Source organism: Ostrea edulis, chromosome 2, assembly GCF_947568905.1.
Source record: "Ostrea edulis chromosome 2, xbOstEdul1.1, whole genome shotgun sequence".
Taxonomy (NCBI): Eukaryota; Metazoa; Mollusca; class Bivalvia; order Ostreida; family Ostreidae; genus Ostrea; species Ostrea edulis.
The window spans coordinates 22,432,005-22,457,397 of record NC_079165.1 but is presented as its reverse complement, the minus strand read 5'-3'; the positions used below and the strand labels follow the sequence as shown (position 1 = coordinate 22,457,397).

At 35.2% G+C, this 25,393-nt stretch overlaps 1 protein-coding gene across 7 annotated transcripts in view; it reads right to left on the bottom strand.

Moving 5' to 3' along the window:
• LOC125679789 (phospholipid-transporting ATPase IA-like) overlaps positions 1 to 25,393 on the bottom strand; it is a 67,272-nt gene that overhangs the window by 41,403 nt on the left and 476 nt on the right. For 5 of the 7 annotated variants that reach the window (XM_056156416.1, XM_056156415.1, XM_056156418.1 and 2 more), the window contains exons 2-5: positions 11,767 to 11,887; positions 2,731 to 2,830; positions 622 to 720; positions 450 to 495 (exon numbers count right to left, since the gene is read on the bottom strand). In XM_056156416.1, the coding sequence (XP_056012391.1) occupies positions 450 to 495; positions 622 to 720; positions 2,731 to 2,830; positions 11,767 to 11,887 (366 nt within the window). Of the gene's footprint in view, positions 1 to 449; positions 496 to 621; positions 721 to 2,730; positions 2,831 to 11,766; positions 11,888 to 21,107; positions 21,158 to 22,102; positions 23,036 to 25,393 lie in introns of those variants that run through there. The other 2 variants (XM_056156419.1, XM_056156417.1) reach the window with 2 other exon arrangements.

Below are 25,393 nucleotides of genomic sequence, written 5' to 3'. Positions count from 1 at the left end.
GTGGAACCTGATGAGGTCATGGAACATGATGAGATTGTGGAACATGATGATGAGGTCGTGGTACTGGAACATGATGAGGTTGTGGAACATGATGAGGTACTGGAACATGATGAGGTTGTGGAACATGATGAGGTCACGGAACATGATGAGGTAGTGGAACATGATGAGGTAGTGGAACATTATGAGGTCATGGAACATGATGAGGTAGTGGAACATGATGAGGTAGTGGAACATGATGAGGTAGTGGAACATTATGAGATTGTGGAACATGATGATGAGGTTGTGGTACATGATGAGGTTGTGGTACATGATGAGGTAGTGGAACATGATGAGGTTGTGGAACATGATGAGGTAGTGGAACATGATGAGGTAGTGGAACATTATGAGGTAGTGGAACATGATGAAGTTCTGGAACATAATACTCACCAGGAACTGCTTTTAAATCTTACCTAACACTTCTCTGTTGTTAACTTCAGCATCCTGTCTGTGTCTTTTCTATAAGAAAAATGAAACTGCAAAAATCATGCTTTTTATGACAGAAAATGATTAGGAAAAGTATCAAACAAATGCATACATCCCTCATTTTATATGCCAAGATTTAATGTACTGAGCACCACTTACAAAGTCCTCAATGATTTCTTTGACCGCTGAGATACTGAGGATGACCAGTAGAGGCACCGCTGTGGTGTACCGCCCAGTGGGGGACACGGTGGGAATTTGCTAAAATGGTCAGAAATCAAATGAACACTTCAAATACAATAAAATTATAAATTTACAGTACAAACTGTTTAACACGGAGACAATCCTACATTTACAGTACAAACTGTTTACCACAGACACAATCCTACATTTACAGTACAAACTGTTTACCACAAACACAATCCTACATTTACAGTACAAACTGTTTACCACAGACACAATCCTACATTTACAGTACAAACTGTTTACAACAGACACAATCCTACATTTACAGTACAAACTGTTTAACACAGAGACAGTCTTACATTTACAGTACAAACTGTTTAACACAGAGACAGTCTTACATTTACAGTACAAACTATTTAACACAGAGACAGTCTTACATTTACAGTACAAACTGTTTAACACGTAGACAATCCTACATTTACAGTACAAATTGTTTACCACAGACACAATCCTACATTTACAGTACAAACTGTTTACCACAGACACAATCCTACATTTACAGTACAAACTGTTTAACACAGAGACAATCCTACATTTACAGTACAAACTGTTTACCACCGACACAATCCTACATTTACAGTACAAACTGTTTAACACAAAGACAATCCTATATTTACAGTACAAACTGTTTAACACAGAGACAATCCTACATTTACAGTACAAACTGTTTAACACAGATACAATCCTACATTTACAGTACAAACTGTTTAACACAGAGACAATCCTACATTTACAGTACAAACTGTTTAACACAGAGACAGTCTTACATTTACAGTACAAACTGTTTAACACAGAGACAGTCTTACATTTACAGTACAAACTGTTTACCACAGACACAATCCTACATTTACAGTACAAACTGTTTACCACACACAATCCTACATTTACAGTACAAACTGCTTACCACAGACACAATCCTACATTTACAGTACAAACTGTTTAACACAGAGACAATCCTACATTTACAGTACAAACTGTTTAACACAGATACAATCCTACATTTACAGTACAAACTGTTTAACACAGAGACAATCCTACATTTACAGTACAAACTGTTTAACACAGAGACAGTCTTACATTTACAGTACAAACTGTTTAACACAGAGACAGTCTTACATTTACAGTACAAACTGTTTACCACAGACACAATCCTACATTTACAGTACAAACTGTTTACCACACACAATCCTACATTTACAGTACAAACTGCTTACCACAGACACAATCCTACATTTACAGTACAAACTGTTTAACACAGAGACAATCCTACATTTACAGTACAAACTGTTTACCAGACACAATCCTACATTTACAGTACAAACTGTTTAACACAGAGACAGTCTTACATTTACAGTACAAACTGTTTAACACAGACACAATCCTACATTTACAGTACAAACTGTTTACCACAGACACAATCCTACATTTACAGTACAAACTGTTTAACACAGAGACAGTCTTACATTTACAGTACAAACTGTTTAACACAGAGACAGTCTTACATTTACAGTACAAACTGTTTAACACAGAGACAGTCTTACATTTACAGTACAAACTGTTTAACACAGACACAATCCTACATTTACAGTACAAACTGTTTAACACCGAGACAATACTACATTTACAGTACAAACTGTTTAACACAGACACAATCCTACATTTACAGTACAAACTGTTTAACACAGAGACAGTCTTACATTTACAGTACAAACTGTTTAACATGGAGACAATCCTACATTTACAGTACAAACTGTTTAACACAGACAAAATCCTACATTTACAGTACAAACTGTTTACCACGGAGACAATCCTACATTTACAGTACAAACTGTTTAACACAGAGACAGTCTTACAATCTACATTATTTTCAGTTTTTGTAAAAAAAAATTTGAGTCGGTCTCTCGTTTTTGAGATGAAAACTTGATTTACCATCTTTCTTGTGAAGAAAACTTGGGTCAGTTTCTACTTTGATCTGAAAACTTGACTCAGTCTGAATGTGATGAACACATAACTTAATCTGCTTACCTGCAGTAATGATATAAAAAGGAAGAAAATGTTGGCATATTTTCTGAACTGTTCGAACAGGAACTTTGGGAGGAAGGTCAAAATACTGTATTTGGCTGTGCTATAAATAAATAAATAAATGTAATTAATTCACTAGGAGTGAACTTGTACAAGTGTTCTATCAGTGCAGAAATATATATAATACCACATTAGCAGATTTAGAGGGGGGGGGGGGAGGGGGGGGGAGGTGTTGGACCCTTTCCCCTTTCTCTGGGACATCTATATAGTTTTTTTTAACAATATGATGCTAATTTGTAGGCAACCATTTTTTCATCTGCTAGTTAAATATTACAAATTTATTATTAACAAGCACTGAATGATACACAAAGAATTTGACCCACAATATGCCATTTTTGGCCTATCAATTTTGGAAAAATTAAAGAACACTTTAGAATAAATCCAAGAGGATATTTTTTATCCATAACCTGAGCCAAGTTGTATTGCGCAATCATTTCCTCACACCGGATGTTTGAAGCACTCAAGTAAATGCCCAAACCTACCACAGTTTGACGTTTTCCGGGAAAATCGTATAAATTTGCCAACTTCAGTCTAAAAATTCACATGGGCCGCATTACTCACGACTCAATTTTGTAAAATAAAATTAAAATGCAGAGTTAGATTAACACTTTCCATTAAAAAAAAAATTACTCTTAATCAATGTGGCCATGTGGAAAAAAAAAAATAATAATAACAAAAGTGTCGTCTGGAAACGTCAGATTCCAAAGAAGTCAATACATACATCTAACGCAGTTGATACAACTCAAAAAGAAACAGCAAAGAGGTGAGTTTTTATGTTGTTATATATTTATTAAATAAAATCAAACGTACAGTACAAACTTATACGGCCATATACGGAATACCCCAGTAAACATTTCAATTACACAGGCCCAGGATATACACATGTATTACGCATGGAGATGTGCGATATATGTACAGACAGTATGTTCTATCGTATGAATTTGTCCAATGGTTCTCACAATTTTACAAATTTTGTACGTTTATTATACAGTTCACTGTTTCTTATAAAATATGAAGTCTGTCTATCGTAACTGTAAAGTTGTAGCAATGTCATACACTAACAAATGTCCACATATTACGGCGATTTCAAACACGGCTGTTAGCATATCCATTTTACATTTGTGCTTGAGAATTTGAACGCACAATATTCATACATCAAACACAGGCAAAGTAACTACCGTTTTGTTTTCAATTTCAACCATTTAAGTTTGTAAATGCATAAGTCCCTTGTATATACTTGGAAAGAAACCTACAAAAACACACACAGAGATTGTTTGTAATGAAGTCGGTCAATTTAAATACATATCAAAGTATATCTTGTTAAATAATATTTGCCATAACTTGTGTTGAATGTAAAGTATTCACTTAATTATATTTATTTACTTTTTTTGATTGAAGGGCAAGAACTCTAAATGGAAAACATAGCTTACTAGTGGTGGATCTTAGTTTTTTTCTTTCGTTTTGTTTTATTTATATATCAATTTAAACGCTTTAATTGATTTTAGAATTTTAATTTTGTGCTATAGACAAAATTGATATTGAAAAGACATGTTTTAAATGTTAGAAGAAAAAAAAAACCATCTGTAAAGGTGAAACAGCAAAATTCACCCCACCCACCCCAAAAATGTATTACAATACTACTGATAATTTTTCTATTATCTATATTATTTCATGTATGCAGATGTGCATGGTTTTTGCACCAGTTTTCTTTCTGGATTATGAAAAGGGTTTACTTTTTCCTTAAAAAAGGACATTGGAAGGGTCCATTAAACAGATCCGAGTTGGGAGATTTCAGGCTCTTATGGACTATATATAGAATTAAATTAACCATGTAATATACATTGTTGTAAACCCCATACCCCCTCTATATTTCACACTGACATTAATCAACAAAACATTTGAAGATACACATTTTCAGTTAGTGAAGAAAAAAAAAACCCAAGTTTTTTAATACAATTTATTTATTGATTCACGAAGCATTAATTAACAAGTTAATTGATTTATAATTAGATTTTAGGAAAAATAACCTAGGCTAATGGGTTTTAACATGAAGATAAGATTTTCATCCAACCCAAATTGTATTTCAATTATATGAAATAAATATTTCAGATATGTCAAGAAGTAGTCCCAAATTCTTTCTCTGTTTCAACTGTCCATGGAGAGTAAAACCAAAACACAGATCCAGGATTTCAAAGAAATATAGGACAGTGATCACCACTCCGAAAGGGAGGGCACCATCTGATCATGATTTTCTGTGCTCAAGAAAAGAACTTGGATGGAAATCATAAAAAGGAGCTGCATGCACTGCAAACGATAAGACACAGTGAAGAAAAATGATTTGTGGCTTCATGCTTTTTGTAGAAAAGATAAGCTTAGCTACTGTAAAGAGACATATCGTTAGTTAATACTGGTGCAACCAGTTGCATCATCAAATACACATATATATATATATATATATACTAGCTAAGTTATATTTGCAGTTTGATAAATGATTTTAGCTCACATGTAGCCATAGACCAAAGCAGGTCACAAAAGGGGGTTTAAGATATTAAACTATTAATATCTATCAAGCCTCCCAAACTTTGATGCATATAATCAAATGCAAATGGTGGAGTGGACTGGATTCTCCCGGCTGGTAATTTTTTCTGACACTGTATCTTCAGTATTTTCTTCAACCTTTGGGATGTGTCAAGCCTTTCATCATCCTTGTCCGTTACTCTCCACTTCTCTGGGCAATATACCAGGACTGCCATCACATTTAAGTTGAATATTCTCAGCTTGGTCTTTCCACTGTAATTGGAGGATTTTCACAGTTGTTATAGTGTGTTCTCACAGGAACCAGTTGTTTGTTAATCCTTTTCAGCTCCTCTGGTCTTTTCTAGTGTTGCTCTAAGGTGTTTATAAGACTGACCCTACATCTTCATCTTTCTTTATTTCTTTGTTTTTGCAATTCAATCTCGTGGTCTTAGTTTTCCTGTAACAGTGAGTACTGGGTGTCATCACTAAATCATCTGCATACAGTACTCTAAATCTTTAAGAGTTATCAATGTAAATGTCCATTGAATTCCTCAATTTTTATCATTGGTATTTTTCATTATTCAGTCTATGATAATTAAGAAAAGGAAGCCTACCATAACACAACCCTGTCTTACACCTTTCTTCACTCCAAACCATTCTGTTGTTTTCCTATCATTTATTATACACCTTGTAATTCATTTATACATTTGCTTTGTGGTGTTGATGAAAAAGGCCTTCTTGAAGTCTATGAAGATTATGTATATAGGAGCATTGTTCTATGTTTTCTAAATTAATGACTTGCTCCCTATAGTTTACCTTCTACACTTGCCCTTATTCTGTCAAAAATATTAAAAAATACATGTACTTTGGATGACACAGAGAGCAGTGATATTCCCTAATAATATCCACATCATTTTTTGTTTTTGAATGGTAACTATCAATGATCTCATCCTATGTGCAGGAATTTCTAATTCATGTATGATTCTGTTGAACATCTTTAGCTTATGTATGGAGCTTGTCATACTTCCGTTTGATGATTCAGGGTTGTTGTTATCTACCCTAGGGCACTTTCGACTCTTTAATCAATTTTTTATAGCTCTGTTCACCTCCTCTGTTGCTATGGTGGAAGTGTATCAACAGTCTTTCCTCTATGTCACTGCCTTCAGGAATATTTGCAGTCTCTGCTATAACACCAAGTACTTCTTCAAAAAGCTCTTCAACTTTCCATAACTTCCTTGTCCTGCATAAAGCAGATTTCTTTCCTTGTTTCTTACAACATTAATTCTCTAATGATTATGTATCTAAGTATTCACATTTTATTATAATAGTACCTGACCATGATTGCGATACATTTGAATTTGAACCTGATTTTGCTGCACAGTATTCAAACTTTTTTGTTGTAGCAGTACTTGTACCTGATTTTGTTGTAGCCTCTGTCGGGTTCGAATACTGCTCGCGCCGGTAAGTGAGAAAGTTTCCCAGTTTACTTTCGGAAGGTCGGTGGTGTCTTCCCAGGTACATTGTATCTGGGTTCTCTCTTCCACCAATAAACAAGAGGCCCATGGGCCACATCACTCACCTGAGTCACCTTGGACCATATCTGAAGACTTTCCATATATATTTGCATGTAAAACCTTAGTCCCTATTATGGCCCCAACCTACCCATTAAGGGTGCAACGATAAACCGTGAGACGGTATATCGTGGTAATATTATGCTACGGTTCGATTCTCGATACGCCATACTGTACCGCGGTTCAGTATTCTCGGTCCGGATTTATAGGAATCGTCCGCTTTGGTTCTAAATTTACGTTGTAAAAATGGCTTCCGATAGTGGAAAACGTGGTATTGTTGAATTAATTCAGCAAGCCATAAATCTTCCATATGGGAGCACTTCGGTTTCCGAAAAACAGAAAACAGTAAGCAAGTCCCTGTTTCCAATGTTACAACTTGCAAGCACTGTTTTTCTGATGTGTCGTACAAATCGGGGAACACTTCGAACATGGCAACACACATGATAAGGCATCACCCCTGCATCGATTTGTCTGTCACTCGGAAGAAGGTTCCTACACATTCACAAATGCGCCTGCAAGATGCTATGAAAGTTAAGATGCCAATAAACTCGCCCCAGTCAATGAATATATCACGTTCAATTGAAATATTCATTGCAATGGACATGCGGCCATATTCGATTATTGAGAGTGAGGGGGTTCAAACAAATGTTATCAACACTGGAACCGAAATACAAGCACCCATTCAGGACAGAAAAATATGCAGCTTTAAAGAGATATTAAATGATACCAAAATCAATGTAATTGGTTATTATTCTTAGTATCTTCTGTGTATCGCGATACGTATCGTATCGAGAGGTCTGTATCGTGATAGGTATCGTATCGTGAGGTAAGCGTATCGTTGCACCCCTACTACCCATGGAGGCCATGATTTTTGCAAACTTGAATCTACACTATATCAGAAAGCTTTCATCTAAATGTCAAATTCTTTGGCCCAATGGTTCTTGAGAAGAAGATTTTTGAAGATTTTCCCTACATATTTGTATGCAAAACTTTGATCCCCTATTGTGCTCCCATCCAATCCCCTGGGGCCATGATTTTAACAAACTTGAATCTGCATTATATCAGGAAGTTTTCAGGTAAATATTAGCTTTTCTGGCTCAGTAGTTCTTGAGAAGATTTTTAAAGATTTATCCTATATATTTGTATGTAAAACTTTGATCCCCTATTGTGGCCCCATCCAACCCCCGGGGGCCATGATTTGTACAAACTAGAATCTACACTATGTCAGGAAGCTTTCCTGTAAATTTCAGCTCTTCTGGCCCAGTGGTTCTTGAGAAGAAGATTTTTAAATGACCCCACCCTATTTTTGCGTTTTTGTGATTATCTCCCCTTTGAAAGGGACATGGCCCTTCATTTGAACAAACTTGAAAGCCCTTCACCCAAGGATGCTTTTGGCCAAGTTTGGTTGAAATTGGCCCAATGGTTCTGGAGAAGAAGTTGAAAATGTAAAAAGTTTACAGACAGACGGATGGACAGACGGCGGACAACAGGCGATCAGAAAAGCTCACTTGAGCTTTCAGCTCAGGTGAGCTAAAAACTGGGTGCCATCAGATAACTGAAAAATTGTTGAGTGTGGCGGAAAACAGCAAACAATCAATCAATCAATTGTTGTAGCACTATTTGTACTCGATTTTGTTGTAGCAGTGCTTGAACCTGATTTTGTTGTAGCAGTGCTTGAACCTAATTTTGTTGTAGCAGTGCTTGAACCTGATTTTGTTGTAGTCGCCATTTTCACAGTATTTGTGCAAATTATGTTGCACTTGGAGCAAAAAATAAAAATCCACATAGCACATTTTTGACTTGTTGCCTAGAAAGTGCGAAAAGAACCTGTGTTGCGGACACTAAATTACACCTGTTACAACTAGTAAACTTATGCAAAGATAATGTTCATGGCCAAATTTCTTATTGGTTTGGACTATGTAGCAGAAAGAAGTAAATTAAAAAGAAAATTTTATGGTTTTCTTTGAAAACAAGAAAATTTTTCATATAAATGTCCTACTAATATTTTTGCCCAATTTGTCTCCAATCTTTTAGGTTTATTTACATTTACAAATACTCATAAGACCTATATGATTATCATGTGAAAATGACATTGAATATTCCTAAATTCAAATAAATCTATCATAATATTCTGTATGTTTTCATTTCACTCTTCTTAAATTTTGAAAATAAATAGATATTCTTGTTGCGGACACTACAGGTTATCCTACATTACATATCTAATATATTGTCATTTATTTCAAAATCAATGTTGATAAATGTTTCTTTCTCGACTAATTCACGTGCCATAGGATCAACTCTGGAAAATTAGATATGAAAAGTTGTAGAATGGAGTTTTTTTAAGATGGGAATTACCATATAACATTGACCATTAATTTTTCCTCATTGTATATTGTTATGCAGTTTCAAAAATTATTGATGGTGTCACAGATGTTCATTCTATTAAACATGTTGTAAGGAGTGATTTTATAGAGTAAATTTCATAAATTAAAGAATTTACTGAGGACTCTTATTTGTTTTCTCTCAGATTTTATATTGTTGCGGACACTACAAATATACTGAAGTATTTCTGATTGAATCCAAATTTGATTTGAATGAAGTAAATTAAAAACTTTAACTTCTAACTTGTTTTCTATGTTAGTGAATGGTATAATATGATGGGAAAATAAAGAAAAGGGGGGAGGCTAGAATGATACTTTTGGAAATAATACCTATATATCAATTATAAAGTGTATACAAGTTTGAAGTGTCATCTTTCAAACTAACCATTTGTTTTTTTTAATCAAGTTATCCAACTTTATCATCTAAAGAACAGAATATTAGAGATGTTTTATTATATTCACTTATTTCAGAAATATTGTAATGAAATAAAAGTGAAATGATAATTAATGCTAACATAGACACTGCAAGTACTGTGGATAAATTTATGAACAACTCTTTTATTTATTTTTTCAAATTCAAACAAACTTGAACTTGGAACTAAATGTTGATTGCAAAATAATGTTTGCATATAAACAGTACTAATTATCAAAAGAATGAAATAACTTGTCATTGGTACTGTTTGGGGATAAAATTGGCTCATAAAGTATGATGCTAATTTTATCATTAGTTTCCCCAGGAGGAATCTACTTTCTGTATTTCATGTGAACAGAAATTGTATTCAGATATCCAGCAGTACTTGGGGGTGGGGGTCAACCTCATCTTTCTCCTTGTCAATAACTATGATCTGAAAATTATGTTTGTCACAAATAACATTTCTTTCTCTGCCCTTTTTGGTTTTAATTCTTTTCCTTTTTAAAGTTGTTCTTTTCTTTCAAATTTTTTGTGTTCACCTTTTCTTGCATTTCATATTCAATTTCAACCTTTACTTTCTCTCAAGATTTCTTTCTGTCTGTATTTTTTCATTCATGTAATCTCTTTTTGTGGCAAGAAATTGGGGATTGTTTTTTACCTCCCTCTCTCTCTGTCTGTCTGTCTCTATCTCTCTCTCCTTCTCTCTCCTTTCCCTTATTTTGTCTTTCTTTAGCTTCACTGTTTGTTTGTTTTTATTTCACCCTATTTCTTCTATATTCTCCCTTGATTTCATTAACCTCTCTGGGGTGCTCATCTTAGCTAGTGGCTCATTGAAATCTTTTAGTCTAAGACACTTAAGAAATTTGGAATACATATCATTGCTGTAGTGTCCACAACATAATTAAATTGGAATATATTTAGATTTATCATTAAACAATTAACATCTTGACATATATTTGTTTAATTAGTTTCCACTTCAGTTTGAAATATGTGAAAATTCACTTGAAATTTGTAACTTTAGACTGAAAATTGAAGGATTTTAAATATGTATACACTAGATGTTATGGGTGTAAATTCCAATTAAGTTTGAACATATATTTTTACAATATTTTAATCCATTACATGTTTAAAGTAAATACTTGAATAGTTATATTCATCATAAAGATAAATCATAATACATTTTCTTTAAAAAATCTATGAAATAAAAAAGCCGTTGCGGACTCTACAGGGTTGTGGACACTACAAAACACAATATATCTGTATTGCCTCTTACCAGTAAGAGTATAGAAGTGTAAGTCATCAGGCATTCCAAAATATTCACATGTTGCGGACACTACAGAATTTTTGGGACATTTTTATGCCAGTTAGAGAAAAATGCGTAATTTTTTCAAGTTTTGAATAATCCTCTCTAACTTTTCTATAATGTTTCATTTAGTATTCAACTCAATTTTCAATGCAAAACAAAAGTTGAAATAATGAATTAACATGTAGTTTTTTTACTTGTAAGTTTAAACATTGGAATTTTATAAAATTGCATAACGTACAAGCATTTTCACATATTTAAACATTATTTCACTAATATTTTTTCGATTTACATACAGTAAATTGCACGTAAAAGTGGATTAATTTCTCACTGATCTGGTTTCTATTACCAAAAGCCTCTTCTATAAATCTCTTTGAACAAAAGCTTGAAAATAAAGCCATTTTTGAGCTGCAACAGCATAACACAAAATATCCTTTTTTTTCAGATGTATATCTTGAATATTTTTTTTGAATAGAACATGGGACTGTTATATATCATCGGATTTGTTAAAGGTACCATTTGGTCAATATTTGGTCATATTTGTTATGGGTTTAATCATATATCTTGATGTAGAATGCATTATAACATTAGCAAGTATGAATTATCACCAATACTGTGAAAATGGCGAGTGGTAATAGTGTGCACCAGATTTTTTTGTAGCAGAATGACGTTTACCTGATTTTGTTGTAGCAGAATGACGTTTACCTGATTTTGTTGTAGCAGAATGACGTTTACCTGATTTTATTGTAGCAGAATGACGTTTACCTGATTTTGTTGTAGCAGAATGACGTTTACCTGATTTTGTTGTAGCAATATTTGACAGGCTGTGGTGCGTTGACATAGATCACCCTTTGTTTCTGAGGCTCCACCTCTTCTGTGGTCTCAGAGCCCAGGCCATCATTCATAGGATGGTACTCTACAAAATATTGCTCTATCTTATTCATCAAGCACGTTTAAGTAATCTCAGTACAAGTAGTAAAAACAAAAACAAAAATGTTACATCAAGTGTTAGAACTTAGAGCTACACATAATAGCAGACTCTTCACTGCTGGAACACAGTTTTATTCTTAATTTACACACTGCGGTCACATGATTTCAAACTTTGCTAAGCCCTCCATACTTCTGGTGTAGACAATAAATACATGCACAAGTATTAGACCTAAAATATATTACTGTGTTATCAAGGGTTGTCACAACAATACAAGAAACAAGGTATGCTTATATGGCAGAGATAAAAATTAACAGAAAAAGCTAGGACCCACAAAGTAGGTGAGCTTGGTTGAGTTTGATTACAACCCACCAGGATATAACCGATCATATTTTAAAGTTGAATTGTACAATAAGTCTGTAGTTTTTGTAATATTTGTGAAGGTGTGTTCACAGCTGAAATTATTTTCATGACCTATGCAAATTTATGGTTGGTTGTATATTGTTTAACGTCCCTCTTGAGAATATTTCACTCATATGGAGATATCACCATTGCTGGTGAAGGGCTGCAAAATTTAAGCCTATACTCGGCACTTATGGCCTTTGAGCAATGCGTTCCACACCTGCTGTGACATGGGGCCTCGGTTTTTGCAATCTCATCCGAAGGACCGCCCCATTTAGTTGCCTCTTACGACAAGCAAGGGGTACTACATGAGGACCTATTCTAACCTGGATCCCCTCAGGATTTGTTAATCCATGGAAAGTTCACCTAATCTAACCAGATCTACCTTGTGAACTAAAGCACATGTAACACCCCATCTTGGAGATATTGTTTGAGCTCTAGTACATCTGAAGTGTAGAAATCTGCCATGCTGTTTATTTTTTGTGTCTGCATGTATTCTACCACCTAGAATGACCTTGCAAGAGACTGAAAACTTCATAGGGCTAATAAAATATAAAGATTTGAATAGATTTTGTGGAAAACTATGTTCTGGCAGTTACTTAAAAGTCTGCTATTGATCTGAGCTTTGTCTGAAAAAAAAAAAGAATTAATAATAAATGCATATTAGTTTTGCCTCAGTCCTTTGAATTAGATCTTTTATGATTGCAGACTTGTCAGATCATGGGGTGAAGGTCATTAGTTAAAAGATGGGAATAAGTGTACATAATAAATGTAATAACCACAATACTTCTCAATAGGATCAAATTTCATACTACATTATTCTGCAACTTAAAGAAAACATGTCTTCAGTCAAGTACGAGTCACAAGTACCTGGGTCATGTCCTGTACACTGTTACATAAACATCTTTCAAACTCAAAATCAAGTTACAAGGACTGATAGTCACATGTATCAAGAGCAAGGCACTTAATTGTTTCTATCACACTTGCACCCTATTATAGGATTTTCTATAAATCAAATGTAGATCATGTGTGTAAATGTGTCTTAGAAAGACACACGAAAATTAAAGAAATATCAAAGAGATATTGCACAATTTATTTCCCTTTCATGTCTGTGCTTATTTTTCCAGTTTGGTTTGACTTTAACAATATGTACTTCACTGGCTTCATGGGACAATCCTGAGATATCAGTGAATATTTGTATATAGAAAGTTTTGTAAACAAAATCTTAATCCTTTCATCATGATCAGTTTAATATTCATCCACTTAAACAATATATATTGTACGATACACAGTGTATGTTGTCACATCATGTATTATATCACAGCAAAATACACTGTGTCAGATGGGGGCTCATTACTTCAGCAAGTGCTGAACTAAATAACACAGATATCATCACTGTCATGTCATCATTGCATCATTCATTCGTATGTTCTTTATGCTTCAAAAATAGCATACATAAGTCCAAAGCAATTTTGATTTATAGCTTAGCAAAAAACTAATACTTATTAAGGAGAAAAAAAATGTAATTGATGATCACCCATAAAAACAATTTGGTGATTTTAAAATATATATAAAGAATATGTAATTATTAGTTAATTTATCGTACTATCAACAAGACGAGAGAAACTAGAACTGTCCTAATGGGACTAATACCCCCCGCGGGGCATATAAGATGATGGGAAATATTTAATGCAAGCACATTGGATATTTTCACATTATCTACAGGGCAATCAATGTGAATGCAGAAGTGTATATTCTACAGTACAGCAGTACATGAAATATTAAAAATATGTTTAATATAAATAATGAATACTATTTGGCACATATTAGGCTGTATGATTGCAAATCCCTGATCAACTCTTCTAGCTTTAGTTTATATTCACTTTGTTAAAGATCATTATGTTATGCCAACTTTACTTTGTCATTAGAAATAAACTCTGGACAAATTGTGTCTATTACTACAAGTACAACCAAACCAGAAAATGTCTGTAACTTCCATAACATTACTGTTAAAATATTTCAATGAAAATAGAAAATGCACAACTACATTATATATATAAGATGAGAATAAAGTTTGAATCAAATCTGTTTAATGGTATTAGAATTAAACTATGGACAAAGTGCACAACCCCCAAAATGAAAAGAAAATGTGCGTAACTTCTATAACTGTTAAAATATTTCAATGAAAATAGGAGATGCACCACTACATAATATATAGCAGATGTGCATAAAGTTTGAATGAAATATGTCCAGCGGTATTAGAAATAAACTTCGGACAAATTGCGTCTACGGACAAACGGACGGACAGACAGACGGACGGACAGACGGACAAAGTGATTCCAGTATACCCCCCCAAACTTCGTTTGCGGGGGGTATAAAAAACCCATCCCAGCAGTACTTGTACATATTTCAGCAGCAACATTACAGAATTTCTGCAATTTGATTTTCCAAGGATTTAAAAGTATTGGTTACAATGAGTTGACTTATAAATGTCCTGAATGTCAACTGAACATGTCCAGTGAGTGAACTGTATTATGCATTCTGCAGATGTTAGATGAATTATTTTAATATCACCTCTAGATAATTGGTACATGACCTCCGTTTCACCTGTATATGTCTGATAAACAAAGCTGTAAAATGACCTCCACATTACCTGTAGATGTCTGTAAAATGACCTCCACATTACCTGTAGGTGTCTGTAAAATGACCTTCACATTACCTGTACATGTCTGTAAAATGACCTCCACATTACCTGTAGGTGTCTGTAAAATGACCTTTACATTACCTGTAGGTGTCTGTAAAATGACCTTCACATTAACTGTAGGTGTCTGTAAAATGACCTTCACATTACCTGTAGGTGTCTGTAAAATGACCTTCACATTACCTGTACATGTCTGTAAAATGACCTCCACATTACCTGTAGGTGTCTGTAAAATGACCTTCACATTACCTGTAGGTGTCTGTACAATGACCTTCACATTACCTGTAGATGTCTGAAAAATTACCTTTACGTCACCTGCATGTAGATGTCTAAAGAACATCCTTATCGCAATTCACCTTCAAAGGTGAATTGTGATAACAAGTGAAGTTGCCAATCTGTAAATTGTATGTTTGAGTTCAGCAAAAGTTAATTTTTTTTTGCAAGTTTTGCATTTTTTCACAAAATAAGGTATATATATCTTGAGGATTTCAATTTCAAAATATTACACCCTTGTCATTTGATGGGCTATATCATGGTATTATTATGGGCTTTCCAATCCATCTGTCTGTCTGTCATTTAGCTTTTTCCTAGCTGTCCGGGTCATATCCGTGACCTTCTGGAATTGATAGTCACTAGCTACACATAATCAATCTGTGTCCAGATTGTATCTTAAACACTGTAATTATGATATAGGACATCAAACTTGGTCAATTGATACATATTGGGGGATGGTGAGTTGTTGCGACCTAAAAGTAGGTCACTGTTATCTCATTTTGAAATTTTTATAGCTATGTCTAAACCGGCTGTGTGTGGTTCCAAAGAAATTGGCTGGTTTACACAAAGTCCGGAGTGTAGAATGTTGACAAGTATGAGAGTTGCTTCCCTTGTATTCACTATCTATGCATACATGTGTAATGATTGCTAACGTTTTAATATATCACAAAAGAATTCAAAATGTAAAAATATAAATGTCAGTGTTTTATTGTCGTGCTCATTTGAAAAAGTTTCAATTTTTACTAAACAGTTTAAAATCTGGGAATTATTCGCGCACTTTTCTGTTGGTAAATTGTCGATTTCGTCTACATCATCGCCGTTATCAAGTGCTACATTATGTACGTTCGTCAAGTTTGTTGTATCCGTCTAAAATTTGTCTTTCCCAGCTTTCGTTGTAAAAATGTATCGCTTTCAACTGTCTCAATTTGTGAAACGGAAACTGATGTAATGCCGAGTGATCGACCGGACATGGCGAGTTGTGCTAACTAACTGCATACCATCACTGTCAGACTCGCCGGAGAGCTCCGAGAAGTCCACGAGGGCAACCTTGCTTTTGGAAACCATAACTGGATTGTTGCTGATTTTGTTTCATTCCAAGAATGTATCGAATTCATCGATTAAATAAATTGAACTTTGTCTTTTAATGTAATTTCTCGTCTCTGTCGTTAGGGGGAGGGCGCCATTACCTCATGCGTGGTGCTGTCATAATTGAAAAGTGCACTCCCCCAAAATCAGGTTTTATTTTAAACTGATCGTGACTCATCGCCAGTTGCACTCTTTTACTTACCTGTGGCTTCCCTTGAGACACCCTTTGTGTACATCGCGTGTGATCGACCGAATACCGACAGGTTGGCCATCGCGGGGTGGCTGGTTTAAATGTGATAATTAGAGCTAATTACGAGCAGTTGGGACCTTGTGTACACCGAATAAAATTGACCTTAACAATTAGGGTGGTGTATCATCAAGGGACCGGTTTACACAGGATAATTAAAGTTAATTAACAGCAGCTGGGACTGTGTAAGCCAGCTGATATACAGAATACGCAGTATCTGGAGTACAGGGAATTATTAATAAAGGATTTGTTAAAGAAATGTTAGGGACTATATTTTTTGGCCGGAATTGACAGAGCGCCGGAGTACTCAGAGGCCGGTTTGGACAAATTATACTGTATTCAAATCACTTCCAGGTCACATTTTGCACACTGTAAGACCTAGCTCCATCAAACCTATAGTCGCTGATAGAGAATTAGGAATGCTACAGTAGTCCTAGTTCTCTACTCCAATGTAGAACTTTGCAAATGACTGTCACAGCTTTGAGTTATTAATAATACAGACATAGGTATGCATCATGTAGTTCCAGATAGGCGCCTCACATACTCTAGCGGTGCACTTTATTATACATATTATGCAGTTTCCAGAACCAGTTTCTCTGGTATGTTAATCCTCCTTAAAATTGTCAACCCGCTGTTACAGGCAACCAGAGCTTCTGCTGTATTTATTAATAAAATGGCTCACCAAAATGTTGACTACATGATCAATATAACTATCAATAAATAATCATCTCCTCCTATGTGTCTCGGTACAGGACTGTGTAATGTGTCTACTCAAGGTATTCACTGAAGGAATGCTTTAAAAAAAGAGGCCGAAGGGCCACATCACTCACCTGAGTCACTTGGCTCATATTTAAAGATTTTCCCTATATATTTGTATGCAAAACTTTGATACCCCCCCCCCCTGTGACCCCATGCATCCTCCCCTGGGGGCCATGATTTCAACAAACTGAAATCTGAAATATGTCAGAAAGCTTTTATGTAAATATCAGCTTTTCTGGCTCAGTGGTTCTTGAGAAGATTTTTAAAGATTTTCCTTAAAAATTTGTATGTAAAACTTTGATCCCCTATTGTGGCCCCATCCAAACCCCGGGGGCCATGATTTGAACAAACTTGAATCTGCATTATGTCAGGAAGCTTTCATGTAAATCTCAGCTTTTCTGGCTCAGTGGTTCTTGAGAAGATTTTTAATGATTTATCCTATATATTAGTATGTAAAACTTTGATCCCCTATTGTGGCCCCATCCAAACCCCGGGGGCCATGATTTGAACAAACTTGAATCTGCACTATATCAGGAAGCTTTCATGTAAATTTCAGCTTTTCTAGCCCAGTGGTTCTTTAAGAAGAAGATTTTAAAAGATTGTTCCTATATATTTGCATGTAAAACTTTGATCCCTTATTGTGGCCTCATCCAAGCCCCAGGGGCCATGATTTGAACAAACTTGAATCTGCATTGTCAAGAAGATTTCATGTAAATCTCAGCTTTTCTGGCTCAGTGGTTCTTGAGAATAAGATGTTTCCTATATATTTGTATGTAAAACTTTGATCCCCATTGTGGCCCCATCATACCCCCAGGGGCCATGATTTGAACAATCTTGAATCTGCATTATGTCAGGAAGCTTTCATGTAAATCTCAGCTTTTCTGGCTCAGTGGTTCTTGAGAAGATTTTTAATGATTTATCCTATATATTAGTATGTAAAACTTTGATCCCCTATTGTGGCCCCATCCAAACCCCGGGGGCCATGATTTGAACAAACTTGAATCTGCACTATATCAGGAAGCTTTCATGTAAATTTCAGCTTTTCTAGCCCAGTGGTTCTTTAAGAAGAAGATTTTAAAAGATTGTTCCTATATATTTGCATGTAAAACTTTGATCCCTTATTGTGGCCTCATCCAAGCCCCAGGGGCCATGATTTGAACAAACTTGAATCTGCATTGTCAGGAAGATTTCATGTAAATCTCAGCTTTTCTGGCTCAGTGGTTCTTGAGAATAAGATGTTTCCTATATATTTGTATGTAAAACTTTGATCCCCATTGTGGCCCCATCATACCCCCAGGGGCCATGATTTGAACAATCTTGAATCTGCATTATGTCAGGAAGCTTTCATGTAAATCTTAGCTTTTCTGGCTCAGTGGTTCTTGAGAAGATTTTTAAAGATTTATCCTATATATTTGTATGTAAAACTTTGATCCCCTATTGTGGCCCCATCCCACCCCGGGGGCAATGATTTGAACAAACTTGAATCTGCAGTATATAAGGGAGCTTTCATGTAAATCTCAGCTTTTCTGGTCCAGTGGTTCTTGAGAAGAAGATTTTTAAATGACCCCACCCTATTTTTGCATTTTTGTGATTATCTCCCCTTTGAAAGGGACATGGCCCTTCATTTGAACAAACTTGAAAGCCCTTCACCCAAGGATACTTTGTGGCAAGTTTGGTTGAAATTGGCCCAGTGGTTCTTGTAATGAGAAGAAGATGAAAATGTGAAAAGTTTACGACGCCGACAACGACAGACAAATTTTAATCAGAAGAGCTCACTTGAGCCTTTGGCTTAGGTGAGCTAAAAAACACAAGTGTCCAGTCTGAGAAATTCTAAATATGGAAAAAATAATCATAATGTTATTACTTTCTACATTGTCACTTCATAACATTATATGATGCAGATTACAAGCCGTAACCCAGCTTTTGTACATCAAATATAAAAAATCAACAACAAAAATAAATACATCAGATTGTTTTATACTTCAGACAAAAACTCTTGTCATATATAAATGACACAGGTCATTCATTAGAAACAGCGAGATCCCTCATCAGTACATCAACTGAATGATATGTTATAATGACAGCCCCCTCAGAGAAGGCCACTCTTAAGTGCTACTTCTATAACCCTCATGTGGTCTAATTCTCCGAATTGTTGAAATATCTATGATACTTGTTTTTGTTTGCATGTTGATTTATTTAGAGACATCAACAGTTCTAGGTAAAGAGCCACAATTTTTGTTTTACCTATATATGATGCCATAGCAGGGTGTCAAGCCACTTAGGCTGCAGCAGTGAGGGTTCTTTATCATGCTAGTAATAATGGCTGCTATGACACAGCTAGGATCTCCATAAAATTTAAAGTCAAACTAACGGAATCACCAATATCTACAACATATCATTTCTATAGAACACTAGACCCTCTATATAGAGCCCCACCAACAGTCCAACACACCATAGGAACCACCAATATCTACAACATATCATTTCTATAGAACACTAGACCCTCTATATAGAGCCCCAACAACAGTCCAACACACCATAGGAATCACCAATATCTACAACATATCATTTCTATAGAACACTAGACCCTCTATATAGAGCCCCAACAACAGTCCCACACACTATAGGAACCACCAATATCTACAACATGTCATTTCTGCAGGACAATACACTCACAAGCCCCACCAATAAACTGCTATAGAAAGCTCTAACTGGCATTCAGATGTGATGACCTTGGTAGCAGTTTCATACAGAGAGCTGGCCTGGCAAAACCATCACACAAAATGTGTATTAAGTAAAGCGATGTAGATGTCACTGACCCTGTGAATATCTTTGGTCAATCAATAACTGTCACTGTAATTGGCCATCAATGTATGCACAGTCTGTGATACAATATGTAACAGTCTATTCCCCGGCGTTTCATATTCTGAACAATTCTAAACCACACAATCAGATATGTAGTATATTTGTCTGATAAATCAATAGTGTGTTACAATGAGTGTGTAATCAACACGCTTATAAAATGGAAAAGCTGACACTGCAAGGGATACAGTTTGTATTCATTGGAGACATTATCTGTGTGCCAAAAAATTATCATCAAAAATTAAGATTATTACCTGTCAGTTGAACATTTTCATCATTACAGAAATTAAAGTTGGAATACCTAGATGTCTGTACTTGATCATTTTTATAATCAATGATCAACACCAGAATAAATAGTGTTTCACTATGACTGAACAAAGTTCACAGCAATTATAACCTCTGATCATTTGAATTTGGAATGCACTAATATAATTACACATCTAAAGTTACAAGCAAATTCAAGATCTGGTGTACCAGTTCAAATCATTTAGCCTCATTCCTTATACTTGACAAATTTCAATTTATATGTAATTTAATTAGCATCAATTGGGAAAACTTGTATTTGGCACATTTCTCTGAAAGAGGCAGTACAAAGTGTAGCTTTAACCAATAAACATTTAGTAAAAATAAAATTTAATCAAAATATCATGGAGCAATATCACTCATAGCAATATTATGATGTCACTCTCTGTTATCATAAGGGTTAATTGCAGAATTTATGATAGACCCATTTCTCCCCCCCCCCCCCCCTCCCCTCCCCCTAAGACTTACATTTCTACAGAATTTAGGATAGACCTATTTATCTCCCCCTCCCCCCAAGACTTGCATTTCTACAGAATTTAGGATAGACCCATTTCTCACCATAGTCTCAGACTTACACTTTTGAAGCTAGTCATGAGGTGCAGCTTTAGTAAACCAGTTCAGGTAACTAAAAAATAATTTTATGAATGTCAATCAATCAAATTGCATGTTACGAAAGATCGAGAAAAATTTCATACCAAAGGATGCCAGTGGTTTTATTCTCAATACCAAAATATTTACTAGAGTAACTGTGTTACAGAATTTGCTCATAATATCAAATGGAAAAACAACCTTGTAAATATGGACAATTTATTTTTCAATAGATGAAGGCCGGTAAATGAATATCTGGGTACTCCATCAAGAAGATGAACAAGATTAATAGATTCCTTCATTGGTATTGAGTGTGGGATTGGGAAATTCCATCAAGTGAATGTTAGATTCACGGTCTGCATGGGGTCAGGCTTTGCCTATCCCACACAGAAATAATAATGGATTATTTTCTCACATAAAATCCACAATTTAATTCAGAAGCTCTGGGAAAATTAAAAATCCTTAACTGGACTTAAATACAAAACCTAATTAGATTTACACAATAAGTGTAAACTCAAAACTCCTAGATTCAATGTTCCTCACAAAATTTAGCGCACAGATATCAAGTTGTTTTATAACGACATCTTTCTAACCGATTTATTGGATACAATTCTCTACCTACAGGTATCGCACACCCCAATGATCACACACCGTTTGAATCATAAAGGAACTTATTTAATAATTCATCCCGATGGATTCTCTTTACCTTCCTATAATGGATAACAAGATTATCATATCCCAGTTGTTTTTTTTTATTTTCATACCTGGACAGTTCAATTCCTCCTCCTCCTTTTCCCTTCCACATACAAACTAAACACAATCATTCTGAACACTATACTATCATTCTAAAATATCAAAATATCAATTTGTTTTCAATTTCTAAAGAGACTCCAAGAACCAAAGTACGCTTACAGCTAAAATGCAACTTGTGTCATCAGACGCTTATGTTACTGAAAATGAAAAAGTCTGTATTTAAGCTTACGTCTAAATATCCCCTGAAGATGGAGGTCCACTGAAGTCATCGTTACGAGGACACAGGTACAGTTCTATATTCCTCCATGAAAAAGCCACTGTTACATTACTATCACATTCCTGTTACATACACAAGAACATATTCCTTATATTCCAAAGCCTTAACGGAGTCTACCCTAGCACTGACCAAAGCCTTAACGGAGTCTACCCTAGCACTGACCGGTCACACACCATGGAGCTCATGGTCAGCCTATTAGGTCCGGAGTTTCCCTCCACTGACTGGACTACATCTGATTCCAATAACGGGCAGAGTGAAAGACTTCACCTAACCTGTATCTCACACGATTGACTCCAGGTGTCATCGACATTCCAGCATTGTCTGTCAGTCTGTTGAAGTTAGTTAAGGAATTGTTGTTATTCTATACAGAGCCAACTCGATGGAAAATCATTGAATTCCTATTCCATATGGAATACAACACATCCATTGACATGTCTGATTTAACCTGAAGCAAATATTAGCCCAATAGAGAGGCAATATTTTCACTGAAAGCAATCAATAAACATGTTATAGCATGCTTTATTTACAAAGTTCAAAGAGAAAACAGGATCCATTTATTATAATATTTAAGTGAAGGGGAGGGTTTTCATACAAAGCTTTTTTTTCCCCCTGTGCACATGTCAATAACAGCTTCAGCACTGTAGCCTGCAGATCAATAGCTTCAGATAATTCGCACAATTCCAGTGCTTAATATCTTGGAGAATCAATACCAATGTCTGTGTTATAACTTTGGCAGGTGGTAGTGAGAGAGGTGGGGGGGGGGTTAAAATAAAACTGTCACTATGACATTTAGGGACTGCATCAGCAATTTGTGATATGTGATAAACTCTTAAAGGAGCAGTATCAGCAGTGTTAAAGTGTATTAAAAAAAAAAAAAAAAAAAAAAAAAAAAAAAAGAGGTACTGTGAGCAATGCTCACTAAGAATACCCCCCGCTTACCCCAATCTCCCAAAGGGTGTTGGTAATAAGTAAAACTTCAGTATTGTGATCCAAAAGATATCTAGGAACACAGCATCTCCATGCGATGAAAATAGCCATTAAAGAATTTAAATGGAACCATATTGCTACTTCGATGTCCAGTGCACGTGACCTTTGACCTTTTGACCCCAAAATCGATAGGGAACATCTTCATCCCATGGGTAGTCCATATGTACGATATGGTGACTATAGGTGGAAAGGATAACGCTTTAGAGCCCGGAAACTATATTGCTACTTCAATGTCCAGTGCACTTGACCTTTGACTTTTTGACCCCAAAATCGATAGGGAACATCTTCATCCCATGGGTAGTCCATATGTACGATATGGTGACTGTAGGTAGAAAGGATAACGCTTTAGAGCCCGGAAACCATATTGCTACTTTGATGTCCAGTGCACTTGACCTTTGACCTTTTGACCCCAAAATTGATAGGGAACATCTTCATCCCATGGGTAGTCCATATGTATGATATGGTGACTGTAGATGGAAAGGATAACGCTTTAGAGCCCGGAAACCATATTGCTACTTCGATGTCCAGTGCGCTTGACCTTTGACCTTTTGACCCCAAAATCAATAGGGAACATCTTCATCCCATGGGTAGTCCATATATATGATATGGTGATGGTAGGTGGAAAGGATAATGCTTTAGAGCCCGGAAACCATTGCGTCTACAGACGGACGGACAGACGGACAACCCGATTCCAGTAAACCCCCCACAACTTGTTGCGGGGGGTATAAAAAAGCTCTGACATAGAGGGGCTGTATCAGCAGTGTAAAAATAAAGCTCTGACGGAAAGCGGCTGTATCATTAATGTACGGGAGCCAGGGTAATTATCATTTGTAAACAGATGCAACATCACAATTAACTGGGAAAAAGTAGTCCCCATTGTGGGCTTTTATGGATGAGTAAAAGCCTGTGTATTCCCTATAAAATCTATAATAAAAAACAACTACAAAATATGTAAAAAGGGGGAGATAATATAGATCAAATGAATTAGTCTAATACAAGTACATGCATTTAAAATTATTACAAATAATAAGAGTACTTCCCCTTGACATTTCATTCCATATTTTATGCTAATTCTGGTAACCAAAACATTTTTTTTTTATCTCAGTGAAGAATTTGTAGTACAATTTACTAGCAAGTCATTCCAATTCATATCAAATGCTGATCAGTATGGTAAAATTAATTTATTGAACCATTTTCAATCTTCTTCAATAAAATCTAATATAAAAGCAATAATTTGAACTGAAAGATCAATGCACTTCAATTTTGTCTGAAGCATGACAAGTAATCAATAAAAAGAAAATGTTATTTATAGCAGTGGCTATGCCATGGCTGCATCGTGTCAGCATTGTTACGAATCTTACACTGTACAAATAAAACCAGGGATATGATAATGAATAATCTGAAATTGAACCCCAGACATGATCTGAAATACATTTTGTTTCAAAGCAATTTCCCCTTCTTATGTTGAATTGTCTTTAGGAAGGCTTCTTTAATGACACTACTTAGGGGTAAACTGTGTGCATAATGAAACACACAGTACTAATTACAGCACAGGTCAGTGCATACAAACGTCAATATATATAGACCTTTTATAGACCTCAGGGAGAATACTGCTTTAGGGCTATAGCTGTATTTATAGACCTGAGAGCAAATTAATATGGCTGCGATTGAGACCAAAACACAGCGTGCGTTGATTCATCAGATTCTTTTTGCGTTTCCTAGTGCTTGTATTTTTTCTCAATAAAGTATAAATACTTTGTGTATAGTTAGTACATTGTACTACAGTTCATGAATTATAACTGATATGATGAATTCATCTTGCTAATTCCATATATATGCATGCACCATGTAATTACTTTCCTTGTAGCCAACTACTGCAAAATTCACTTGTTATGTACATTGATCATCTATAATAAACATCTCCCGATCTCACTGTGTTTCATACTTTTTTTTTTTCAAATTTCAGTTTAATGGACTGCACTATGTGGTAAATTTCATAATTTTACCAGGCAATATTTAACTTCCTCATTTAAGAATGTTCATATTTTACCACAGGCTATACTTAAATTACAAATGCCATCAACATGTTTTGACAAACTTTAATATGTACATCAGAATAGTCCATAACATTATACTCTGAACATGTGATTTTTAAAAAAGAAGAAAATAATTGGATTGTGAGCACGCACACACACAAAAATAATCCATTTAGTAACTGTCTTCTTATTAAGATAATAATTCAATGTCATATATTAT